The 23,793-nt window shown below is 60.5% G+C and overlaps 1 protein-coding gene across 1 annotated transcript; it reads right to left on the reverse strand.

The window, feature by feature from the left end:
- Positions 1-6,032: 6,032 nt before the first annotated feature.
- RNF208 (ring finger protein 208) lies at positions 6,033-7,140 on the reverse strand. The gene has a single exon (XM_084298876.1). It carries the CDS (start codon positions 6,947-6,949, stop codon positions 6,128-6,130), a length of 822 nt encoding a protein of 273 aa, XP_084155002.1. The 5' UTR covers positions 6,950-7,140; the 3' UTR covers positions 6,033-6,127.
- Between the last annotated feature and the right edge of the window lie 16,653 nt (positions 7,141-23,793).

Consider the following 23,793-nt stretch of genomic DNA (forward strand, 5'->3'; position numbering starts at 1 on the left):
GTGGGATCTGCTGCCCACTCCCAATACTGATGGATGGGGGTTTTCCCAGCACGGACTGAAAATACAAATTGCATTTGTACCACGGCAGTGTCTGTCTGAGTTTGGTGTCTGGCGGGGCAGCGTGATGCTGCACTGGATGGAGACGAGGACAGCGGGGGGTGCTGAGCATGTCCCTGGGGCCAGCCCTGCCATGCATCACCCCAAGAAGGAACACCAAGGCAGGCACTGCATACATCGCACCTCAGGGCCAAGCAGTGGCTTGAGGAGGGGACGGGGACTGCCAGTGGTCCCCAGCCCCCTGGAAGAGGTCGCCTGCCCCCCCCGCCCCCAGTGCCCAGGCTCCCACAGCCTCCCAGCCCCAGCCACGCGGTGCCAGCCCGTGCTTGTGCCTTTCTCACAGCTGCTCACCTCCCCGTGTGTGGAGATAAGAGAGCAAACACTGCTCTGCTGCTGAAGGCTCTGCACAGGCAGTGCCGAGCAGGACCCACAGGGCCCCAGCTCACAGCGCCGGGCCCACAAGGGCAGGCAGGGGAGCCTGTGGCACCAGGGCTGTGCCAGCCTGTTCTTGGGACCACCGGCTGCCTGCCTGCACTGGGAACACCTCAGCAGCAATGTTCCTCCTTGCTTGGCAGCCAGCCTTGCTGGGGGCACAATGCAGTGCTCCCCAGGTCCCCCTGCAGGGATGCCCAGCCCACGACAGTGCTCCCAGCCGTGCTGCATGACATTGGGCTGGCAGCTTCTTGGGGATACCTGCACCCCTGGGGCAGCAGCTGAGGCCACCTCCACGGGGGCAATTGGCTTTGCTCTGGGAAAAAGCCCCCTGCACTGACCCTGAATGCTTCTTTGCACCCGAAGCACTCTTCTTTTGACCATGAGCAACATCAACAGAAACAACTCAAAGTTTTACTCTTTTACTCCCCCAGATCCCACCCAGGGGGCTGCATCCCCCCAACCTGTTTGGATTGCCTCAGCTCTGGCAAAGGTGCTGAGGGCACTGTCATGCTGCTGCCACTGCCTCAGGCTGCAGGATGGTGTAGGAGGCAGAAAAAGGAGAGGAGCACCCCAAAATGGGTCAGGCAGAGACTGGCAGGGCCCCCTCCACCCCACCTGCCCCATTACACCGAGGAGTAATTATTTATACAAAGTGGAGCAGCTCCATCAGGAGAACTGGAAGCTTGGCCTGGCTGGGGGTGTTTTTTGGCTATGCTGGGCCTGCGGGGAGGGGAGGGCTCATGCGGGGGGGGGGGGGAAGGGGGGGCGAAGTCACCGTGTGGGACACCTGGCACATGTCCCTGCTCATTACATTGTTGGGGGAGGGGGGACTTTTTGGGCAAACCAGGCCACAGCTGTCCCCATGGGGACCGGCACTGGAGCATGATGCTCAATGCCATCCTCCAGCACATCCATGCTGCTCTCTCTGAGCTGTCTGGGGGCTTGAAACCAGAGAACAGCCTCAAAATCCCCCAAGGGATAGGGTCCTGGGGGGCCGCGGTGTGGGACCAGCCTCAGGGCGGTGGCATCGCGAGCGCGGGCGGCCAGCCCCGGCGTGCAGGAAGGGCTGGCCCGCAGGAATTCGGCTGCAATGTCCGCTCACAAGGACTCGGTTATATTTAGCGTGCTGAGATAGCGGCAGGCAGCGCCGCAGGCACGCCGAGCAGGGGCTGGGGTGGTGTGCTGAAAGCTCGGGGAGGCTGTGGTGGGGTGGGGGGCACTGTCCCCGTGCACAGCCCCCCCTCCCCCAAGCTGCTCTCATATGCACAGTGGCCCTTGTGCTCTGGTATGCACCAATGCCCCCGTCTCCCCATGCACACACCCCTGCAGCCATCCTCCACCTTCTTACTTGCTCCCTTGCAGCCCCCAGCCCCTCTCCCGCCCCCCCCCCCCCACTTCATCACGGTGCCCCTAACCCACCCCATCACCCCCCATCCCCCTCAGCATGTCCTCTCACCAGCCCTGACATCCCATTGCACCCCGAATGCTTCACTGCCTCTCCCTGCTGGTGGCACTGGGGGGGCACCCCATGTCCTCAGACCAGCGAGGTGGCTGTCCCCAGCCCTGCAGACATCTCTCTAAAGCCCAGCGTGTCCCCCCGCCCAGGTCCCCAGCAGTGCACAGGTGCCTGTGGGGAAGGGTCGCACTGGGGTGTCCTCGAGTGTCACACAGCTGGGGGCACACACGGAGCCTGACAGTTCTCAGGCAGGGCTAGGGTTTTGGGGTCTCCATCCAGCTCCAGAGGCATCTGATTGCTTTGGCACCACAACTGGCAGCAGCATGGCCCCTTCCCCTCTCAGCCCTGCCCCATGCCTCCATCCCCAACCTGAGCGAGAGGGGCCAGAGTGCTGCCACCCGTGGGGATGGCACGAAAGCACCGGGAGCATCTCCTGCACCTTGATGGTGGCGCTGGCACCCAGGGCTGCCCGCAGCTCTCCCCGGCCTCGTCCACAGGGAAACACCAGGTCCCAGCTGCTTCCTGCCCGTGGGGCCGGCGCTGCCCTGGGACCTGTCCCAGCCACGCGGGCTCCTTGCCGCAACCCGTTAGCTTTGTGTCTCAGGGTTGTGTGTCATTGTGCAAGCCTGGCACTGAAAGAAGCTGTTGCAAGCAGCTTCCTCTCTCCTCTAACAGCCGTTTCGGGTGTGTGGCTGCCCCACATTGAAGTTTGCCACGCATGATGTTCTTCCCTGAGGTGGGCCCAGTTGTGGTGCTCAGCTTTTTCCCCGCCAACCTGCAGGAACCGAGCACGTCATGCCCTCCCGTAGACTCGTGCAGCCCTCACCCCTTGGCCACACCATGGCCAGATCCTCCCCAGCTCTGTGCAGAGGGGAACTGGTCACCACCAGCATTGTGCAACCCACACAGGATGGGGCAGTGCTCAGGGACCTCTCCCCAGCGATGTCTGTTGTGTTTGAGCAGCTGGTGGAACTCGGTGCTCTTTGAAAATTCACCTCGGAGGCACAAAGCTCAGCCTGGCCATCGAGTCTGCTGGAGTGTTTCTGGGCTTGGGGTGCTGCAGTGACTTCAGGAGATGTTTTAGCTCACCTGCAGCTGGGGCTTGAACACTGGCACCCTGGTCCTGTCCTCCCAGCATTGTGCCTGGGCCCTTCTTCCAGCGTGCGCTTGTTTGAGATAAATAGGGCTGGAGAAGTGGGCTGTCACCCAACACTTGTTCCTGAAAGGCCCTGTTTCTTCCTTAGTTGTGACTCAAAATCAAATTAGCAGCTTTAAATTTACTCTGTGCCCAAGAGGTACCGTGGAGTTTGGAGGACATGCTGTACCCTTCGTCCTTATGTAATAAAAAGAGCAAATCCCTGCTTTGAGAGCAAAACCGTCTCCAGATCTGTGCTTCGGACTCTGAGGAACTGCTGGAGGAGTTTCCCTGGGGCCAAGGATCTCAGAACTGGTTGGGGTGATGGAGCTGCTCCTGCTGGAAAGGGCTTGGGGCCGCCCCAGCCTCCCTGAGCACCGCCAGGATCACGGGAGGAGGCAGTGGTTACCGGGAGCCTTGGCTCCCGCCCTGGGGCCAGGCTACCTGCTCCAAGCGGTGTTGTGGCCTTTGGGGCAAGAGGTCAGGAGACGTCACCCAACCCACAAAGCGCCCGGCGCTGCATGCGTGCCCCACATCCGCTGGAGGATGCAGGTGCAGGGCTGCGGAGATGGGTCACGGCCGCAGCGTGTGCAGGGCCAGGGATGGCACCGGCTGCATTATTGATGCTGTAATTCAGCACCAATGGGCTGTGAAATGGTTTCGTTTTCATGGGCAGAAATTCCCCCGAGCACTGCACAGTGTGTGCTCCTGCACAGCCACGGACACTGGGAGGGTGCTGCATTCGCTGCGTGCCTGGCGGGGAATGCCTGGCCCACCACAGGGTGCAGAGTGCAGAGGCAGCAGCAACTCAGAGACAGGAAATTTGGGGCCCAGCACCAGGCGACTGGGGCTGTGTGTGCACAAAAAGCCCCTGCATGCACGTACACACACGGAGGTATCCTCAGGTGTGCTCAGCACTGCGTTGTTCTGTCCTCGCTTGTGGCTCCAACAGAAAGGAGCTGCTGACACCCCGGGGAGCTCGACCCTGGAAATTGCTGCTTGTCCTAGCCAGAGATTTCCCATTGCAGCAACCCCAGTTGTCCCTTGGAGAAAGCACTGGGTGCTCGCTGCAGATGCTCTTTGCCTGCGCTGTCATGCACAGGGTGCAGCTGGATCTCACTGCCCAGGTTTGTGCAGATCTGGGCCCTGTAGAACATCCTCCCTTGTCCAAACCACAGCCTGCCCCTGGTCCTGCAGCAGTGCCTGCCCCATGCCTGTGGGGCTGCCCCGTGCCTCACTGTACCACCGGGATGCCCTGTGTGGGCTGTGTTGCAGGAGGACCCACACCGGCCCTGCAGCCAGGGGGGTTGCAGAGGGAGCCCGCCCCTGCCCCATCCCTGCCCATGTCCCTTTGCCTGTGGGTGCCACCAGGCTGGCAAATTTTCCTCCCCCCATGTACTTCATCTCTTGGGGAGGATCAGATCTCCTGGCTATTCAAGATCGCAGGGTGTGGATGGGGCAGCGTCCTGCCACGGGGCACCCCACAGTGCCCAGCTGTGGGGCTGGGGTCTACGCAGGGAGGAGACAAAAACACACAACCAGAGGGGGATGTGGCAGCCCCTGCTCCCCAGGAAAGCCCATCCTTGGGGTATCCTACCACCACCACAAACCCCATGAACCACGTGAGGACAGAGTGGTGTCCTGGGCACACCCCACTGGTGCACAGCTCCGCTCCCCCCGCAGCATCACACCCCCAACATCCTCACTTGCTCTTCGTTCCAATATAATCTTTATTGGGGAGACTGATTGGGGTTGAACAAGGCCGGGTATAAAACATGATCATTGTCACAACCAGCAGCGGGAGGCATTGGCAGAGCAGAACAGAATTGGTATCGGCCCCCGTTCTCCGCGCCCCCCCAACCCTGGGCAGCAGGGTGGTGCCAGGGCTTCGCTGGCGGCGGCAACTGCTCCTCAGGGCGGGTGATGGAGGCCTGGTCCTTCTGCCTGGGTGGTTGCTGGGCTCCAGCTGGTGCCGGGGCTGCTCCTTGCTCCTGAAGTGCCTGGGAGCAGAGTGGGAGGGGGCAGTTCCATGGGCCCCCCCCATCTTCCCCAGCCTCGATGTCCTGGGGGCTGTGCTGGGGCTCTGCCTCCTGCCCTGGTGCTGCAGTGCTCAGCCCCATCGGAGCACCTGCAAATTATGGCTTTTTCTTTTTTACTTTGTTTGTTTGTTTGTTTTTTGCTTTTTTTTTTTTTTTGGCAGCAAACTTCTCCCTCCAGATGCCCTGGAGAAAGCAAGACAGTGCGCAGGAGGCTGCTGCCCCACAGGGCATCAGTGTAGGGCACAGGGTCCCTCGCAGCCTTGGGTGGATGGAGCCACAGAGAACAGGCACAGAGCAATGCCTTGGTGAACACACAGCGGCCTGGGACAGACAGGGAAAAACAAGAATCCTCCAAAACGAGGACAAACAGGAGCTTTCCTCAGGGGCCTGCGGAGGAAACAGGCCGCGTGTCTGCTCGCACCGGTGTGGTGGCTTGGCGTGGCTTCGGCAACTCAGACGCACGGCAGCTTGGCCGCTGAGATGAAAGCTTTGGCAAATAACTTACAGAGAAGGGGGGGGGGGTGATGGGGGCCTGTTCTCACACCTGCTCCTGTCCCATGCTGGGCACCATGCCGCTCTGGGGCCCCTCGTGCCGTTACCACCAGCTGCGGGGCGATGGGTAGGGTGTCACCGGTGGGACTGAGCGTCCGTTCTTGGGAGAGGAGGGAGAAGCCCCTGGGATGCTCGATGCTGGTCGCAGTGGGGCTGCCACAGATGCCCAGGGGTGTGCCAAGACCCTGATCCTGATGTCCCTCTCCCTGAGCACCACTGGCACGTGGGGGGCTGCCACCAGATCCCCGCCATGTCCCAGAGCGCAGCATCCCCACCACCAGCGCTGGTGAGCCCAGAGTGGGAGTGAGCCCATGTCCGTGGCTGTACGAAGGATCAGCACTGCCCCCTCCATGCACAGCTGGATCGCCTGGAGCTGGGGGCTGGCGGGGTGCAGCACCATCCTCTGTCCTCTCCCCGATGGGGCTGGGCCGGGGCAGGGCGCGGGCGTGGGCCTCACATGATGGTGCAGGAAGACAGCGGATTTCGGATGTGGCAGGTGCAGGCGGCCCCACAGTACTGGCGAAAGGTCTGGTAGCAGCTGCGGTCGGTGTCGCTGCTCCACTGCACAGGGTTGGCGGCCAGGGCCTCGGCCGGCAGTCTGTTGAGGATACTGGTGTTGACAGCCAGTGCCGCCAGCCCATAGTCGGTGAAGAGCACGGTCTCCCGCTTGCAGGTGGGGCAGGAGATGAACTTGTACTTGGGGCAGGACTCGTAGAGGATCTGCAGGCACTCCTCGCACACCGAGTGCAGGCAGGAGAGGATGCGGGGCCGCTTGTTGGTGAAGTTGTACATGTGGCCGCAGGTGGGGCACTCGAGGGGCTCGCAGGGTGTTGAGGGGTGCAGCACGTACTGGTTGACGATCACCTCGTCCGACGGTGGCTGCCGGTGGTAGCACACCTCTGAGCTGCCTTTCCGCTGCCCCTGGTACCCGCGCTCGCGCCGCGGCAGGGGGGGAGTCCGGGGCAGCGGCAGGGGACCGGGGGTGGCATCCAGTGCCGGGATGTCCCCGCACGCCTGGTTGACGATGATCTCGGACTCGGAGGGCCACGCACGCTTGGCCACGAGGGGCGGCTCACGGCGTGGGGCCGGTGCGTAGCGTGGCTGCGATGCTTGCAGCTCTGAAAACTTCTCCGGGTGGATGATTTTCATCGCCTCCATTTTAATGATGACCTGTTGCCCTTTCAGACACGACATGAGTATGGTTTTCACATTACTGTCCACTGCTCTGGGTTCTCCAAGGGACGCCTGCATGAGGCTAAAACATGCCGGCAGCATGCAGCGCTTTCAATCTCGTTCTGGCCATGAAGCAGGAGCAAGGGGGGCAGCTGCCGGCACAGGACATCCTGGGGACATGGGGGACGTGCGGGCCCTGCGACCCTCTTCTCCGGCCACCCCGGGGTGCCGGAGGCGTGCAGGGGAAAGCGGCGCTCACGGCCGCATCCTGCCCGCGCCCGCCTTTGAGGACGCTCTCGGGCAGGCGATCAAAGCGTCTGCTCCCCGTGGTGCCTCACGGGACGTTAATGTGACATCGCCTGCCACTCGGCAGCTCCCCCCTTTGCCCTCACTGGCACTTCCACACCGGACAGGCTGCAGTCAGAAATGGCAAATGGATGCCTGCGGTGCCGGGCGATGCTTGAACAGGCAGCTTGGGGGGGGTGCTGTGGCAGAAACGTGGGCAGTGCCGCGGGGGGCAGCCCCCGCCTCCACCCAGCCTTTATTCCTGTTTACCGCCTTGGGTTCCTCGTGGCTCTGAAGAATGTTTGCAAATTCCTTTGCTCTGACTTCCCGGCTCTCCCACTTGCTGTCACCGGCAGCTCCCGCAGGGCACGGGGCGCATCCCGCCCGGGCGGGCGCTCACCTTGCCCGGCGCCGGGGCTGCTACATGCTTTCTCCCCACTGTGGCCAGCACCTCTGTCCCCAGCTCAGCTTCGTGCTCACTGGAAAGGAAAAGCAAGAGGAGGTTGGCTCCTGGGCTCGCTGGAGCTCTGCCGGACAGTGCTCCCTGCAGATGCATGCCTGCCTCCATCCTGTCAATTTGGCTCTCTGCTGCCCGCAGCACCGGCCCTACCGGTCCTGTCCATCTGCCCTCCATGCTTTGGGCTGGTGGATGTGGGAGCTGGAAGGTATTTCCCCCCGGGCATCTCCTCCATGGCTGGGAAAGGCCCTGGGGCCCCCCTGCCCTGGGGACCATGCCCGGGCAGTGTGGGGGTCCCTGCATGCCCCACTGGGTGTGCAGAGCCCTCTGGGGGGGGCTCCCCCCCGGCCTGCCTGTGCTCAGGGCTTTCGCTCACGTTTAGCCCCTCCTCTGCTCTGTGGATCTATTTTTACCTCTATCGCGCGCTCCTGATCTGTCCCTGCTATCATCTCTCCCCCTCCACGGCTCCCTGCCCTTGTCCCAGAGCTGCTGGGGATGTCGGGCCATGTTTGGGGACAGGCAATGGGGTACAGGCAGCCAGCCCGAGGCCATTTTCTCCCTTGGGCAGACCCAGCGACAGCCTGCCTCTCCTGGAAGGGCGAAGGCACTTCTCCTCCATCACACTGCAAATCCTGCTAGCAGGATGCCTGCTCCCACCGAGCCCCGCCAGGCACGACAGAGGGGACCCGGGGGGCCATCTGGCTGAGGAGGGGGCACTGATGGGTCAGGGGGCTTCAGCCCTAGATGCCAAAGAGTTGCGGGGGCTGGATCCCTGCCTGACCCCAGGAGGGATGTCCGGGGGGGGAGGGGGGCATGCCCTGGCTGCACCGGATCCCGGGAGCATCCTGCAACACCTGCCCCGGGGAAAGCGGCCTCGCATCCCGCATCACGGTCCGCATCCCGCACCCCACGTCCCGCACCCCACGACCTGCAGGCAGCCCAGGCTCCCCCCGCGCCCAGCAGCAGCCCCGGGGCCAGCTGCCCGCAGGGCTCACGCAGACTCACCCGCAGCACGATGGGCACGCCGATTCGGACAGCGGCCGCCGCACTCGCGCCGTCACACCCCTTCAGGCAGAGCCCTCGCAGCACCCCGCGGTGCCTCGCACCAACACCAGCCCCCGGGGCCCCGCGGCCCCCAACATCTGTCCCCCGCAGCAAGCTGCGGGCATGAAACCCCTGCCTCGCGCTGCGCACAGCCCGGCGGTGCACACACACACACACGAACACACACACACATGTGCACACACACACGAACACACACACACATGTGCACACACACACGAACACACACACACATGTGCACACCCGCGCACACTCACACCCGCGCCTGCGCGCCCGCGGGGCGATGCTCCCGGCCAGGCCGGCCGAGAGCCCCGGTGCCTGCGGCTCGTTACCTGCGTGGCTGCAGCCCCGGGGGCGACGCTTCGGATGCGGGGTCCCGCTGCGGCCGCGTCCTGCTTTCAGCCTCCAGAGCCCCGCTGCGGCCCCGCGGCCGAGGCGGGGAGGCCCGGGCGGCTAAAGGTTATCTGAAAGGCAGGCGGGGGGACGCGGGCTCCGCGGGGATGCTGCCGGCTGCGCGCCCGCCGCGCCCGGCTTCCCACGGCCCCGCCGCCGCCTCGGGCAGCCCGCCCGGCCTCGGCGGGGCTGGGGGGGGTGTGGGGGGGCGATCCCCGGGCGGCCTCCCGCAAAGGCCGGGGCTGCCGGCGGCCCCGCTGCCTCCGGTAGCTCCGCCGGGGGAGGAGGCAGCCCCCGCAGCCCCGGCCGCGCAGCGCCCCGGAGAGGGCTGATGCAACCGAGCCGGTGCAGGGCTGGGGGGCCGCCGGCCGGCCCCGGCCCCCCGCTCGCCGCTCCGCTCCGCTCGGCAGGTGCAGGGCTCCCGGCCGAGCCCCGGCGCTGGGCTCCCGGCGCTTCCCTCCCCGCCGTCCCCCGGGGCTCGGCGCTGCCGGCGGCGCGGGCGCTGCGCGGAGGCGCTCCCTGCGCGCTCCCGGCGCCCGCAGTGCCGCTGCAGTGGTGCAGCCGGCTCACATTTCTCTCGCTCTCTCTCTCTCTCTCTCTCTCTCCCTCGCAGCAGCAGCAGCAGCACGGGGCCCGCGGCCGCAGCGCCCTCCGCCCCCCACCCGCCCCCTCCGCCCGCCGCGGGGCCGCCCCGCTCCTTCCTTCCTGCCCCGGCCCCGCCGCCCCCCGCCGCCGCTGCCCACCCCCGGCCGGGACCCAGCGCGGAGCTCCGGGGGGGGCTGCAGTGACTCAGCAGCCGGCGCTGCTGCGAGCGCTGCCGCGCGGGGGGCTCCTCTGATGGGGTGCGGGGGACGAGGGCTGGGGCCCCACCAGGGGTGGGGGGGGGTGGTGGTATAGGGGGCAAAGGGCTCCCCGCGGGAAGCCCGCGTGGGATTTGGGGCTGGGGAATGGCCTTAGCGGTGGGAACACGCTTCCCACCTGGCCCTGATGCTGGGCTGGCCCCGGCCTCCCCACCTGCACTGCATGGCCCCATCCCCACTTCCAGACCCACAGCCAGCCTTGAGGGCTGAGGGCAAAACCCAGCCAAGCATCCTGAACCCCCAGGAGCTCAAGGGAGGGGGCAGCAGGGCACGGGGTCTCCCTGGTCCATGAGGGATTTGGCGGGCTCAGCACAGTGAGTGAGCAGGGGTCACGCACCACTGGGTACCCATAACGCCCCCAGGGCCCTGCAGAGCACTGGGAAGCAGCATGTGGGGCTGGTCTTGCTGCTTTGCCCCCCTTCACTGGCACAGGCAGACACCAACCCTTGGGATCAGGCTCCCTGGGATCCTTTGGGTGCTGTGGGGGTTTTGCTGCTCGTGCCACCCTCTGCAACTGTCTTGCTTTTTGTATTCCTTCCCTCTGGTCCATCGGCCTCAGGATTTTGCCTGGATTTTGATATCCTTCCCCCTGCCTTGCTGCAGCACACGTTTCCAGCCAGCAAAGGTTTCCACACCACGACCCAGCTGGCCGACCCCAGCCCTTGCTGCAGTGAAGCCCTTGAGCTGTGGCGTCTGGAGCTGCACTGGGACAGCAAACCTACATCATGCCTTCACACCATCACTTTCCCGTCTATCCCCAGGACGGATACAAGAGCTCATGTACTCACTGAGCAGTTTGTGTCCCCACTGTCAGCCTTGGGGAAAGCTCAGCTCCACCAGGCCTTACACATCCCAGCAGCTGCTCGCAGCTCAAGCCAGGTGAGCTCCAGGCAATGAACTCCCACCCAGGTGCCTGGCCCAGAGAAGACAACAAAACCCCATGGTGCCTGGACCCTGCTGCGTCCCTCAGCCAGGCCCACCTGAGAGCGCGGCATCCCGCTGGGCATTGCAGCTCCACCTGCCCCTGCCACCAGCACCCCGTATGCCCCTCTCGGCAGTGCTGGCAGCTGTGCCTGTAACCTGCCCGTTCTGTGCTGCACGAAGGTTTTTACAGCGGCTCTGCCTCTAGTCCGCTAAGCGTAGTGCTTTGATCTGATCACCTGCCGAAAGCAGAGTGAGGCTGTTGCTGTCTAGCACCCTAACAGTGCTAAACAGGGATTCCCTTAATCTTCCCTGTCCTCTTCATGTCATCTTTTTTTTTTTTTTTTTCCTTTTTTTTTTTTCTTACTTTCCTGCTAGTACTTTTGGATACAGATACGAAGAACTGATGTATTATGCTTGAAGTCACAGAGCAAAGGAAATTGCAGGAAGTGAGTGATGGTGAGCCATTTTCTGTTATTAATTCATGTGGCATCCCCATGCTGACCCAGCCACACAGTGTTATTATTCTGCTATTCAGTGAGTTAAGCAACAGCTCTATTTAAAAATAATCATAAATGATATCAGGGATCCTTCCTGCTGAATAAGAGTGTATTTGTGCCAAGGTGCTGGGGATCCTCGTGTTGCCCTGATGGCTTCCTGCACTTGTTGGACGTGTACTGGGTCATCCCCATCCCAGTGCAGCAGCTTCTCTCCTACACCTGTGCACACACTCCTGGAGACATCTGCAGCCCAAGCCAAGGCTGGCACTGCTTTTTCTCCTAGAACTTGTGTAGGGCTTGACAGGGTCCTTGGCCACTTGTTAGGTCTAGTGCAAGGGAGGTTTTTTTCCTGTTTCCAACAATGGATGCTTTCTGTTTTCATCTCAACATCGGAGGGCTCAACAAGGCTGGCTGGGCTGTCCCAGGCTTCTCTTGGCTGGATTTTGCCTCAGCTCATGGAGGGGTACCTGGACCTGGCTGCAGGGCAGGTGCAGGATTCTTCTCATTTCTCCAGCATTAGAACAGCCCCCATGAGAGTCACATAAATAAACACTGCCTGAAATAGCAGTTGGAGGTGCAGAGTTTGCCCTTTTCCTGCACTGAGTTGGTCCCACCAAGACCTCTGGTTTCCATCCCAAGCTGAAAAGAAGCTCGTCTTCCAAAGCACGGACATCTCCCTGCCAGCCACACTCAAGTGAGATCCAGAGCAAATCCCAGCCCTGTGAGAGGCTCGAACCTTTGGGCCTGGCCAAACCCTTATTCCTGCTGCATGGCCCCTGGTTATACTGTCCAAATCGGTCACATATACAACTCCAGCTGCTGTACTTACTATCTTTCATAAACATATTTCTTATTGTGTGTTATTGTAAATGTATGTCTTTATGTTTCATGGGGACATTCTGTGTGTTTTTGAGCTCTGTGCTGATGTTTCTGGGTATTACAAACATTGGTAAATTATTTTCCCATTTTCTGTGTCCTTTCCAGCAGACCAAGCATGCCCTGGGTCTGCTCTGCAGTTCTTGGCGTGCAGGGCTGGGTTCTCCTTGGGCAGACACAAGAGCGGCTTTGCCAGTGGGTTCATTTCCTGCCACCCAGCTGAACAAAGTTCTGCTTTTTGTATTCGAATGGTGTGACTGCTGGGACTGCCCTGCCTGCCACCACAGCTTCTCTGTGAACTCCTTGGTTTCCAGTGTCACAAATCAATTGTTTCCAAACTTTGCTTTACAGATGTATCAAGTGGCGTGGCACTGCTGGCGCAACCACACTGAGATGAATGGTTGTGCCAGAAGATAACTTGACCTTAAATTTCCTCCTCTTCATTTCCATCAGCCAAAATCAGCTTTGTCCAACTGCACACTTGGGATTTTGTTGCACTTCGGCTTAATGATGTGTGCTGGGAGTGACCTGCTCTAGCAGGATGGCTTCCTCCTCTCCTGGCGCCAGCCCCGCACTGTGACTGCCCGTGGCTTAGCTTTTCACTGGAGCCAGGGGAAGCCAGCGCCATGCTCACCAGCCTGATGTGCAGGGCCCCTCTGCCCCGTGTGCACATCTGGGCATTGCTCTTTGCTGTCCTTGCATCTGCCTTCAGCACCTGGGCTGCTTTTACACTGACTCATGCCTCTTCTATCCACTGCTTGGTGCTCTCCTTACGCACTTTGTTTGACCAGGTCAGGTACACATCAACAACTCTTTCCAAAATCCAACCTGCTTCTCACAATGGGCTTGTTTTGCACTGGCGAATCACTCATTACACAGATAATTCATCCACAAAAATGAGCTCACCTTCAGCTTTCCAGAGGGCAGCTGTGATCAGCAGGTCCCTAGTGGGCCGTGGCACCAGCTGGGTGCTCTGCCTTGCAGCTGGCCAAGGGGTGAGTCTGCTGCTCACGCTCTGTGCTCTCCGTGCTCTATCCCCTCAGGACTCTCTCCTTCCCTGCACGCTGATGTGCAGTGTAGAGCACCAACATGCAAGGAAGGATTAAGACATGATCCCAGGAGCCACGATCACCACCCCCCAGGGCTGCATCCCTCCAGAACTGGACGAGGTGGTATCAGCACACAGTGGCACGGGGGTGGCAGCCAGCAGTGTGCTGCTGTGCAGAGCGGGGCAGCCGCTCAGCTCCCACGGATGGGCGCCTGCCCAAGCTGAGCAAACACAGTTTTGATGGAGGAATGCTGTTAAAACATCTGCCAAGAAAGCAGGAGAAATTCTTACTGCGAGCCAGCTATTTCTGCTCTGGTTGCTGTTTGCAGCAGCAAAATCCTGTGGGTTGGTGGCAGTCAGGACCTGACCACTTATGCACTTGCAGTACTGTTTGATTGCATCTGCGGGGGGTTGGAAATGGTCATTTCTAGGCATCCAGCCTTTACACAAACTCCAGTGTAAGAAACATGGTGCTCAGGATATATTTGCAAAGTGTTCTAAAGCCCACGCCTCATCCCCATGCCACCATAGGCAGACTTGGAGATCGTGGGAACAATAAACTCCGTGGCAGAAGAGACATGTACGTGTGGTTTTATGGCCATAACCTGAAGGTTATGGATGTTCCTAAAGCCCATTATTTTTACTATTAAATCATTTTAGTGTTTAATACTGTGGCCACTCCTAGAGCCCCTGCTGAGCACCAGGCGCCCACCTTGCAGGTGGCCCTCCCTGCAGCAGGGAGCACCCCGAGGTGTCCTCGGATGGCAGGACAGAACAGGTGGAGAGGGGAAGAGAGGAAATCAAGGCAGCAGGGCCAGACAGGCTGTCTCCTCTCCCCTGGGTGTGGTGACCTTCAATCCCCTCCCTGCCAGCTCCCTGCCTGCAGCCCCATGGATGTTCAGCCGTCAGAGAAGTCTCATGGAAAATGCATTGCTTTCCACAGCTGTCTCATGGGAGGAGGGAGAGGGCAGAGCCAGGCTCTTCCCAGAGGTGCACAGTGAAAGGACAAGAGGCAACAGCCCTTAGCTGGCAACACAGAAGACTCCAACTTTATTTCACTGTATCTACACAGCAAAAAGCATCTTCACCATGAAGGTCAAACTGTGAGCAAGGGCAGAGATGTGTTGGGACCTCTGGCCTTGGAGACAGCCAAAACCCCACTGAGCAGCACATTGGCTATTTTTGGATTCTGATTTGGAATGGGACTGTCCAGACTGACCCAGCAGGAATACTGTCACTTTATGAACTCCCCCTCCCCTTCCCTTCTGCTGTGATTTAGGGGCTGACAGGGAAACCCAGAGCCTCCTGGGGCTCCTGGTGAGGGAGCGCAGCCTCAAGGACACAGAGCAGGGATTTAGGGCAATTGGTGCAAGACAGACCCATGTCCTTTAGAAAACACCTTATGCCTAAGAGAAACGGAACAGACTGATCAGAAATAGAAATGGCAGCTCTGCAGAAATCTTCCCGCTGCCCTTTCAGCCCAGCTAAAGCTGGGTTTAATAATGCCTGAGGGGTTTGGGGCTTAGGAGCGTGTATCAGAGCAGGGACACAGCAGCTCTTTCCGGCTCTTTTGCTGGGAGCTGGTGGAGCAGCGCTGGTGCCAGGGATGCTGGGCTTGAGGCAGATGCCGTGTAATTGCAGTGACATTCAGCGCTTGCTCGGCTGGCTCCCTGGGAGAGCCCAGCACTGGTAACCTGACAGTGTGGCGCGGCGGGATGCAGCGGCGAGGACGCAAACTGGGTCATGGGGAAGGAGGCGGTGCGGCGGCCGCTTGCGCACCCAAGATGTTGCCAGCAGCTCAGCAGGGACCTCACGTCGCTTCTGGTGCGCCTGAGCCTCACACGAGGTCCTGGCGCCCGTGCAGGAGTCTGTCCCCAAGCTCATCCTGCCCCAGACTGCAGGACTGTGCTCTGCATTGGCTGGGGAACAGCTCCAAAGAGCAAGCAGCTGAGCACTGAAGTAGCAATTTGTTTTTGCAGTGGAATTTGGGCTTTTTTTTCAGGAAAACATCCCCAGATGCGCTAGATGGGACCTGGGCAGGTCCCTGTATCTGGGCAGTGCTGCTGCAGCCCTCTGCTCTGAATGCAGCCCTGCACACAGTGGCTGCAGCCACACTTGTGGGCAGTGTGATCCTGCTGCCCCAGTGTGACTTTCCTGGCATCCCCCGCAGGGCCTGGGGGCACAGCCTGCTCCCCTTCCTTCACCTGCACCTGCATCTCCTGCATCTCCTGCAGGAATCCCCAGGTCTCCTGCTATCGCATCTGCTTAGCTTGAGCAACCGATGTGCTGACACAGAGTACCATGGTTGCATTTCTAGCTAAGTTTGGGTGAGTTTGAACCGGAGGATCTTGCTTTCCCCCCCGTGGGAGCGGTGTGGGTGTGCAGCCGGGAGCTGCTCCTGCAGCTGCTCCTTCCCACACACCCAGCACTGTGGGAAGGGGTGTGCGGGCCCCCCGGGGTGCCTGTACCTTTACTGTGGTTTGAGCGGGGCTGAGCTGAGCCGAGCCGAGTGAGCGTGCATTGGCGAGAGCTGCAGCACAGGGCTGGCTGGAGGAAGCGTGGCGGCTCACAGAGCTGGGGAGGGGTTGGTGCCTGGGGGAGTCGGAGGTGTAGGGCTGGAGCCTCCAGGAATTCCCCAGCATCGCTTTGGATGAGAGCCTGACTTCACAGGAGGGGGCTCCAGGGCTGATGGGCACCATACGGCCTTAGAGTTTCTACCACCTCTTTCCTCTCCCCAGTTTATTCCATTCTCCAAGGATCTGGCCAAAATATATGGTGTCAGGAGTTGTACTGGGATGCTGCAGGAGGATGGGCAGCTCCTGCATGGGACCAGGAAGAATGGGCAGGGCCCAGCCAGAAGAGCCTGCTTGTCCTGGGCTTCAAGAGTGCTCACAAGGCTCGGAGGCAGGGGTTAAGAGGCACAAGCATCTCCCTGCCCAACCCCCTGCAGCCACTCTCTTCCCCTGCCCTGGTGGATAGGGGCCCTGGGGACCTTGAGGAGCCACAGGCCAGTGCTCCATGCAGGCTGCGGGGAGCAAGCCATCCCACCAGAGCCAGCCCCATGCCTAGTGTCATGGGGATGTGAAGACCAGAAAGCTGGTGATCCGACCTGGAAGTGGACAGGGATGCCCAGAGTGCCGGGGGAGCCACCAAAGCGCTCGCCCTGGGAGCAGAACAGGGATATCCACAGACCCACACCACCATGAGCCACATCCCTGTCTGCCAGATGCATGCGTGGATTTTGGGGGCAGCTGTGGGTGGTAGGGCTGTAAGTGCTGCTGAGCACCAGGCACCCACACAGCCTGCAGGGTGCTCTGGAGCAGCCATGGTCCTACGGCTGGGGAAGAAGGTGCTGCTCTGGGTGCATGCTCAAGGATGATTGCCATCCTCCTAGGGCAGAACAGGCTCTGCAGACGTGTGACGGGGTCATGGGAGGACCCTGACGCACACACGTAGCACTGGGGCTGGCAGAGCTGCGGAGGAGGCTCTGCAGCAGCGCGGTGCTGCCAGGCTGCGTGAACCCGGAGCTTGCAAACACAGCAGATGTAAATGGGAGCGGACAGGCTGGCTCGAGCTGCAGAGCTCAAACCCTGGGTGCCCGGGGCTGCTGTCAGCACGAGATGGGGTGCTCGCAGCCATCCTGGCAGGCACTGCATCGCTTGCCCCGCCTGCTGCCCCCACCAAGAAGCCATGTCCTGGCATGACCACGGCACAGTCCTTTTGGCAGGAGCTTGCCCACACTGCCACTGCACTGTCGTGGCCACAGCTGGTGCTGGTCTGTTCCCCTTGTGGCTCGGGACTGTGTCACAGGGACGGGGTGTGGGTTTTTTGCCTGCCCTGATGCACAGGGGATGTGCATTGCTGGGGGTGCTTCTGCATGGCTCCCTGGGGCTCTGTAGGGGAAGGTGGCCCCAGCACAGGGCCCTGCTGGGAACTGCTGCAGGAAGCCACGGCCCCAGCCTGTGTTGGCGAGTGGAAACTTCCAGCACCTGCCCTAGGCTCTTGTGAAGCCACTGTCTGTGGGAGGAAGGTGTCAGCAGTGCCGTGCGGGTCACAGTGTGCAGGAAGCCACCGGGCTGAACCCACGCTCCGCGGCCCCGTGGTGTCACCCTGAGGTTGGGGCAGGATGGGAAACCACCACGAAGGTGACGTGGAGGTGCCGATGCTGCAGGGCTGGCGGCTGCAGGGCTGAGCACAACCATGCTCGTGCTCCATCCAGAGCCTGCAGGAAGTCCTGGTGTCCTCCACGGGCCTCTAGGTGCCTGAATTTTGCAAAATCCCCCTGCTTACCAGCCTGGGGGCAGGCAGCCATCTCCCAGGTGCCCACATCCCCATGGCCAGTGGCCCTGTGTGCACGGCAGGGCGGCTGCCACCAACACAGAGCAGGAGGGACGAGGGCCATGCTGGAGCCAGGCAGCAGGGAGGGGGCACCGCTAATTGGGATAATTGCTAAAGCAGGCGAGAGGCGAGTGAGGAGGGAGGAAGGCCAGCGAGCGGCGGTGAACAAGGGGCCCTTGTGCACGGGCAGCCCCGGCACGCGGCCCTGGCTCCAGCCGGCAGCAAAAGCCAAACAAACGGGGACTGTTTGAGCTGGGGGAGGACAAGCAGACGGCAGGACAGAAAACAGACCTCCGCGGGGAGGGAGCCGGAGCCAAGGGTTTGGCTGGGAGCTGGGTGCTGCGCAGGGTCCGCTGCTTCCCATGGGGACCGTGTCTCTGCTTCAGCCTGAACCTTTGCTGGGGACAGGATGGTGATGTCCTCGAGCTGTCCGTAGGCTGGGGACTAGTGGGACAATGGCAAAATGCTGGGGGTGCCCTAGGTCAGGACAACAGGTGACACCCCTTCCCCTCCTGCCAAGGCCTTGTGATTCCCAATCATGGAAAAATAACAGGAAAACAACCTAAAAAACATCTCCAGGTGCAGCAAACCTCTGACATCTCCCTGTGGCTGTGGCATGGCAGAAGCAGGCTGCCACAGCATCACCACGCATGGCTACTTGCAGCGAAACCGAAAGTGGGTTGTGCAGGGGACCTGCAGCAGTGTGGGTGCTAGCAGCTTGCAGCATCCCAGCCTGGCCCCCTGTCCACAGGAAGCGCTTTCTCACCTGGGAGGAGAAATGAAATTTGAGGAGGGAAGCTGGTGGCTGTGCATGTGAGCTGCTGAGCCAGGTGTCCCCAGCTGGGGCTTGTAGGGCCATTTTCTGTGTCTCTGTGCGTGAGTGAATGTTCAGCCTTGGAAGACATACTGGGCTGCTCCTGGCTCTGAGCAGGGAGCAGTAGCCACAGACCAGGGGACCCAAATCCAGCCTGCACCGTGCTGAGGTTGCCACCAGAATCACCCTTCCTAACTTTTGTCCAAGCTTTTTGTTTCCTAAGCTTTTTACCCTGTGCAATGCTGTGAGGCCACCCCACACCAACCCCAACCCCAGGATCTCCTCTTGGAGCAGAGATTTTGTGCATGTGGTAGAACAGAGCTGGTGGGACACGATTTTGGCACTGGAGGGTAGTGTCAGCAAAATCCCAGCTCCATCCCTGCTGCCTCCGTGCAGGGGCAGCCACTGGTTCCCTGCGCAGAGCCCAGCAGGAGCAGCCCGTCCCCAGCCCCTGCAGCAGGGAGGGGACGGGAAGGACTTGCTCCAGGCCAGGAAATCCTTGCTTTCTCCTGCAGCCCGGCCGCAGTGGGCAGCCACAATGTGAGCTTCCCTCCCATTGCTGCCAAGCCCCTGCATGAGCTGGGCCAGGAGCCATGGGGGAGAGCGGCGGCGGGCGAGTGCAGGAGGGCGATAAGGGAGCCGGCTCCTTGCCTGGTCCCTGCGGCCGGCATGAGCTCGGGGACACCCCGGCAGCCACCCAGGCACAGCTGACCCCTGTGACGCCGACTGCAGCTGTGCCAGAGGATTGTCTGAATCATCATCCTCGAGGAGCACAAGCATCCCCTGGCTGGGCAGAGCAGGGCTTGATCTACACAAGCTTTGGGCTGTGCAGCCATGGCATGAGCATCCCTGTGCACACAACACACAGCCTGCAGGACACCGAGTGCACCAGGAGCTGTGAATTTGCACACTTGCAGTCCCAGGGACACTGCTGCAAGGCCGTGGCTGCCTCTTGCAGGCACACGGCTACAGCTGGGGAGCTGCGGGAGTGCCCAGCACCGGCCCCTGCTGTACAGGCACAGAGCACAGTACCCTGGACGTACATCTGCACGGAACATTTTGCATGCCCCAGTGTCCCTGTCCCCCACTCCCAGGTTGGTGGGGTGGCTCAGATGTCACATCAGCAGGATAGAGCTGCTGAGGGATCTTGTGTGCTCTGGGGAGCTGTCAGCCCTTTCTGGGGATGTGCTGCTGCTGCAGGGCAAGCCCGGTTTGTGAGAAAACTCACGGATTGCCATGGGAATCACACATGGAGCAAAGCAACTCGGGGCTGCAGCTGCACACACGCAAACGGCACCTGAGCTATGTGGCATGGCTGTAGGGACACTGGGCCTTGTGTCAGGGGATCTGGATTTTGCACCTTGCTGCTCTTTTCCACCAGGACGCTGGTGTTGCTGATAGGTGCGAGGGGCCACAGTTGTGCTGGGGCTTTGCAGCCTGGTGGTGTGGCTGATGCTTGTGGGTGATGCTTGCCCCATCCTTGAGGAGACACAAGTGCATCTGAGGGCTCTTCTTTAGACATACCAAGAGCCCCTGCAGCCACCATGAGCCCCCACATCCCATTTCCCTGGCAGCTCTGTCCCTGTGTACTGGTTTGTGCTCTCTGTGTCTCCCTGCTGCACCACCAGTCCTCTCCCCAGCACCTCCCGGCTCACTGGACACCCCACTGACCCCCACCAGCACCAACCCCTTTGCAGTTGCCACCCCCCCAGTGCACCCCACTCCCACCCCCTGGGCCACCCTCAATCTTTCTTTAGCTTCCAAAAAGTCTCCAGTCCACCAATCAGTGGCAAGAAGTCACCATTTGCAAGGGAACTCCTTGGTGTGCTTCTTGTCTCCCAGCACATTGCTGATTTCAAAGTGTTTTTCCCCCCTTATTATCATCCTTTGCTATGGGTGGGCTGAGAGGAGCTCAGTCACCCTGCTGTGTCCATGCCGTGGCACTGCATGGCCCCGGGAGCAGGAGGGAAACACTTGACAGGTATGGCTGTTGGTGTTGCATTGGGTCTTGGAGAGCCTTGGGTCAGAAATGTCTGTCCCTGCGGTGGGACCTTCCGGGGCTAACAAAATAAATCTTGTGTGAAGGTCCTTGAGGCTCAAGTTGAGGCATCCTCTGAGATCGCTGCTATCAGTCAAAAAATCCTGTCAGGCTCACGGTTGGTAACACAGGACTGGGCACTGCGGGTGCTCTGCCATGGCCACTGAAACCTTTTTGGGGCTGGAACTGCGGGAGATGCTGAGACCAGCACTTTGTGACATGGGCAGAACGGTGGCATAAAAGGTGGCGTGCGGAGCCAGACCCCATGCTGCACCCACCGGGGCTTGCAGGCGGTGGGTGGCTGTCGGTGGAGCCATGCCCTGCATGTCCCATGGCCGGGAACACTTCTGTCCTTGCAGCACCTGCAGGCTCCAGACCAGTTGTTGGCTGCCCATGATGGGGACATCAAGACCCTGCTGGGAACACGGTGCATGGCCCCCTTCCACGGCTCTGCCTTCTTGTTTGGGTTGCACTTGAGCTTCCTCATTTTGTGCAGCCCCAAGTTTTTGTACTTTGGCTCTGCTAGCTGTGGCTTTTTCTCCCCTCAAACTGCTTGCTGTATCCTTGCATACTGGAGAAAGCATGCATGGAGCTGGTGCATCTTTGTGAGTGCTGTGACACCGTTAGGGGACTTCTCTCCCCATCACCTCACCCCGAACAGGCCACGTCTTGGGTAGTTCCTAACTTCCAGTTGCATTTTTCTGCTGAAATTCTTTTCCCCACAGACAACTGTGGGAAACAACGCTGCTTTGAAGTGACAAACAGCTAGGTGTTATTTTGCCTCACTCATTTGCTTGCTGCAAGTGCAGTTCCTAAGCAACCACCAGCTGCCAGCCCAGCCACAACCTCAGTCTGGCTTATCTGCCACCAAGGAACCCAGACATGGCTCTCCTAGCTCAGTTCAGAGTTGTATCCTGTGAACAAATTAAATATTTGAACACCAGACTCCAGACATGGCTGCAGCTCCAGGGCCAGTGGCGGCTCACCCGGCTTTGTGTCTGCCCTATGCCCGGCGCTGGCCGGACAAATGCTGAAGGACTCTGCCACGGCCTGTGGCTGCTGCAGGATGGACCAATTTTGGGAACAGGAGAAGGGAATGTTGCAGTTGAAAGCTACACAGAACAGATTCAGGCCTTCACCCCCCTGTAGTGCCCTCCCAGGGAATACACTGTGGCTGAAGGACTGGTTTGCTTCCACCAGGGTCAGTGCAGTTCTCCTGGGGCCGGTGCCCGTCGTCCCCTGCCAGGGGACAGGTGAGCCCCGAGCCCCCTCCTGCCATCAGGATGCAGTGGGGGCAGCGTGCCTGCCTGGTGCAGGGCTGTCTGTCCTGTCCACCCCGCCGGCCCTGAGCACAGGTGTGAGCAATGCCATGATGCTCCCAGTGATGGATGGGGACGGGAGGAGGTCCCAGGGCACAGCACGAGCACCCAGGGCAAGTGGTCCCGTCAGTTTAACCTTAGCAAGTGCTGATGACTGCCTGTGATGCCAACCTCCCTCTCCCACGTGTATCCCCTGTCCCCACCCCGTTGCACATAAACCCCCGTTCCCGAGGTGCCCGATTTCTCCGGTGCCAGAGGAGGGTCCAGCTGGGGCACTGACCCGTGGGGGTCCGCAGTGTCTGAGCTGGTGTGGGGCACAAAGCCCCTCCTGTGCCTTGGCATTTATAGGGCTCTCTGCCATGGGAATGCTTCAGGGATAAGAGCTCTCTTCACGGCCCCTGAGGTCCCACGGTGGCAAGGGGTTGTCACTGTCACCTTGCTCTGTCCCCAGCCGTATGTCCATGTGGTCCCCCGGTGCACCGCAGCCTCTACCTCCTCCTCTGCCAGGTCCCCAGCATCTGCCAGAAGAAAGCAAGAGCAGCTGTAACTCCTCCTATGGACCCCCCAGACCCACCGGGACAGGGTGAAGTCCCTGGGGCAGAGATGGGACAAAAAGCCTCTGAGAGGATGAGCAAGCCCTGGGATGGCTCAGGACTTCAGCCCTGCTGCTTCCAGGTAGCAGCAACCTCATGGGGGAGCACAGCCCCATGACATGGATACAGAAATGGGGTAAATAAGGGAGGTGTTGAGGAGTAAAATCCTCAGGTCGCTTGGAAATGGTCTAAGCCCCTGCCTTCACCCTGCACCCTGAACAGAGCCCCAGAGAGGGGCAAAGGCAGCACAGAGTGCTCCATGTCTTATCACAAGGTACACCTCGGTCCCAACGCCACGAGGACAGGTTTAATATTTAAGAGCTGGGGACAGCAGCCTGAAATGGCACGAGTCAGAAGAGCACAGGGGAGGAAGAACCATCCCCTCCAGTCCCTATCTGACCTCGCAGTGAAGCACAAACATCCCACAGGCAAACACCAGTGCAGCACCAGGCTGTGTTATCACGGCAGGGACAAACCCCACGCCTTTGTAATCTTCCCTGTGCTGAAAACAAGGAGAAACTGGCACAGCAGATGCTTCACCACTGAGCACGTCTGCGCCCTACAGTGGCCCATGGTCTTCCACCACAGAAGGGGCACCGTGGGGAGCCTTTCTGTTCATCCCCACGTCCCTTTGAGGGAGTTTTTCACACCCAAGTATCTCTCATAAAACGCATCAACCTGGAGCACTGGGTCTGCACACACCCTGCCCAGCCCAGCCCTCCTTGGTGCCTCCAGCCCTGTGCTGAGGCTGTGCCAGGGCTCCCCAGCCGCAGTGCTTGAGATGTGGCAGAAGGGGGCTGAAGCTCCTGAAGATGGCATGGGGCTGGAAAGCTTTGGGGAGCAAGGGGGGATGCTGCTGTGACCCTGAATCCATCAAGCTCTGGGATGCTTTGGCTTTAGGCAGCAGACCAAGTACTCACAAGCAGAAGAGAGTTGCCTTGGTGGCCACCTTGGTCTAGTATGGATCCTGTTGGGTCCACAGATGTTGTAGCTGCTCCTGTTCCTTTTCCCTGCAACAGGACTCAGATTAACCCAAATCCCAACCAACCCATCCTGGAGCTATACTACCATTGTGGACATGTCTGTGCACAAGAGCGCGCAAGGATTTTGGAGGTGGTGTGACCAGGGCAAAGCATGGGGATGTTCTGGGAAAGCTCCCGGGGCTGAGGACGCAGCCCCTGCCCATCTCTATGCAGCCAAGGGGGCTCAGCTTCCCGGGGCCAACAGCAGTGGGGATGAACTGGGGGATATTAGTCCCTCCTGGGGCCAGCATGCCCCAGCCTCGCCCCCCACTTTCTGCAGAAGCCTGAAGCCCTCGTCTTGCTGGGGACCCTTCCAGCTTGGCCTGCAGTTAATGAAGACACCATTGGCACAAGATCAAACTGGCTGTCAGTAAATGGAGGCTGGAAAGGCAAAGTTCTGGAGGAGGAGAGCAGCAGCCA

The sequence above is a fragment of the Netta rufina genome, assembly GCF_964035555.1.
Source record: "Netta rufina genome assembly, chromosome: 20".
NCBI classification, from domain to species: domain Eukaryota; kingdom Metazoa; phylum Chordata; class Aves; order Anseriformes; family Anatidae; genus Netta; species Netta rufina.

Coding starts and splice junctions, on each gene's coding strand:
- RNF208 (XM_084298876.1), bottom strand. CDS start 6,949: ATGCTGCCGGCATGTTTTAGCCTCATGCAGGCGTCCCTTGGAGAACCC.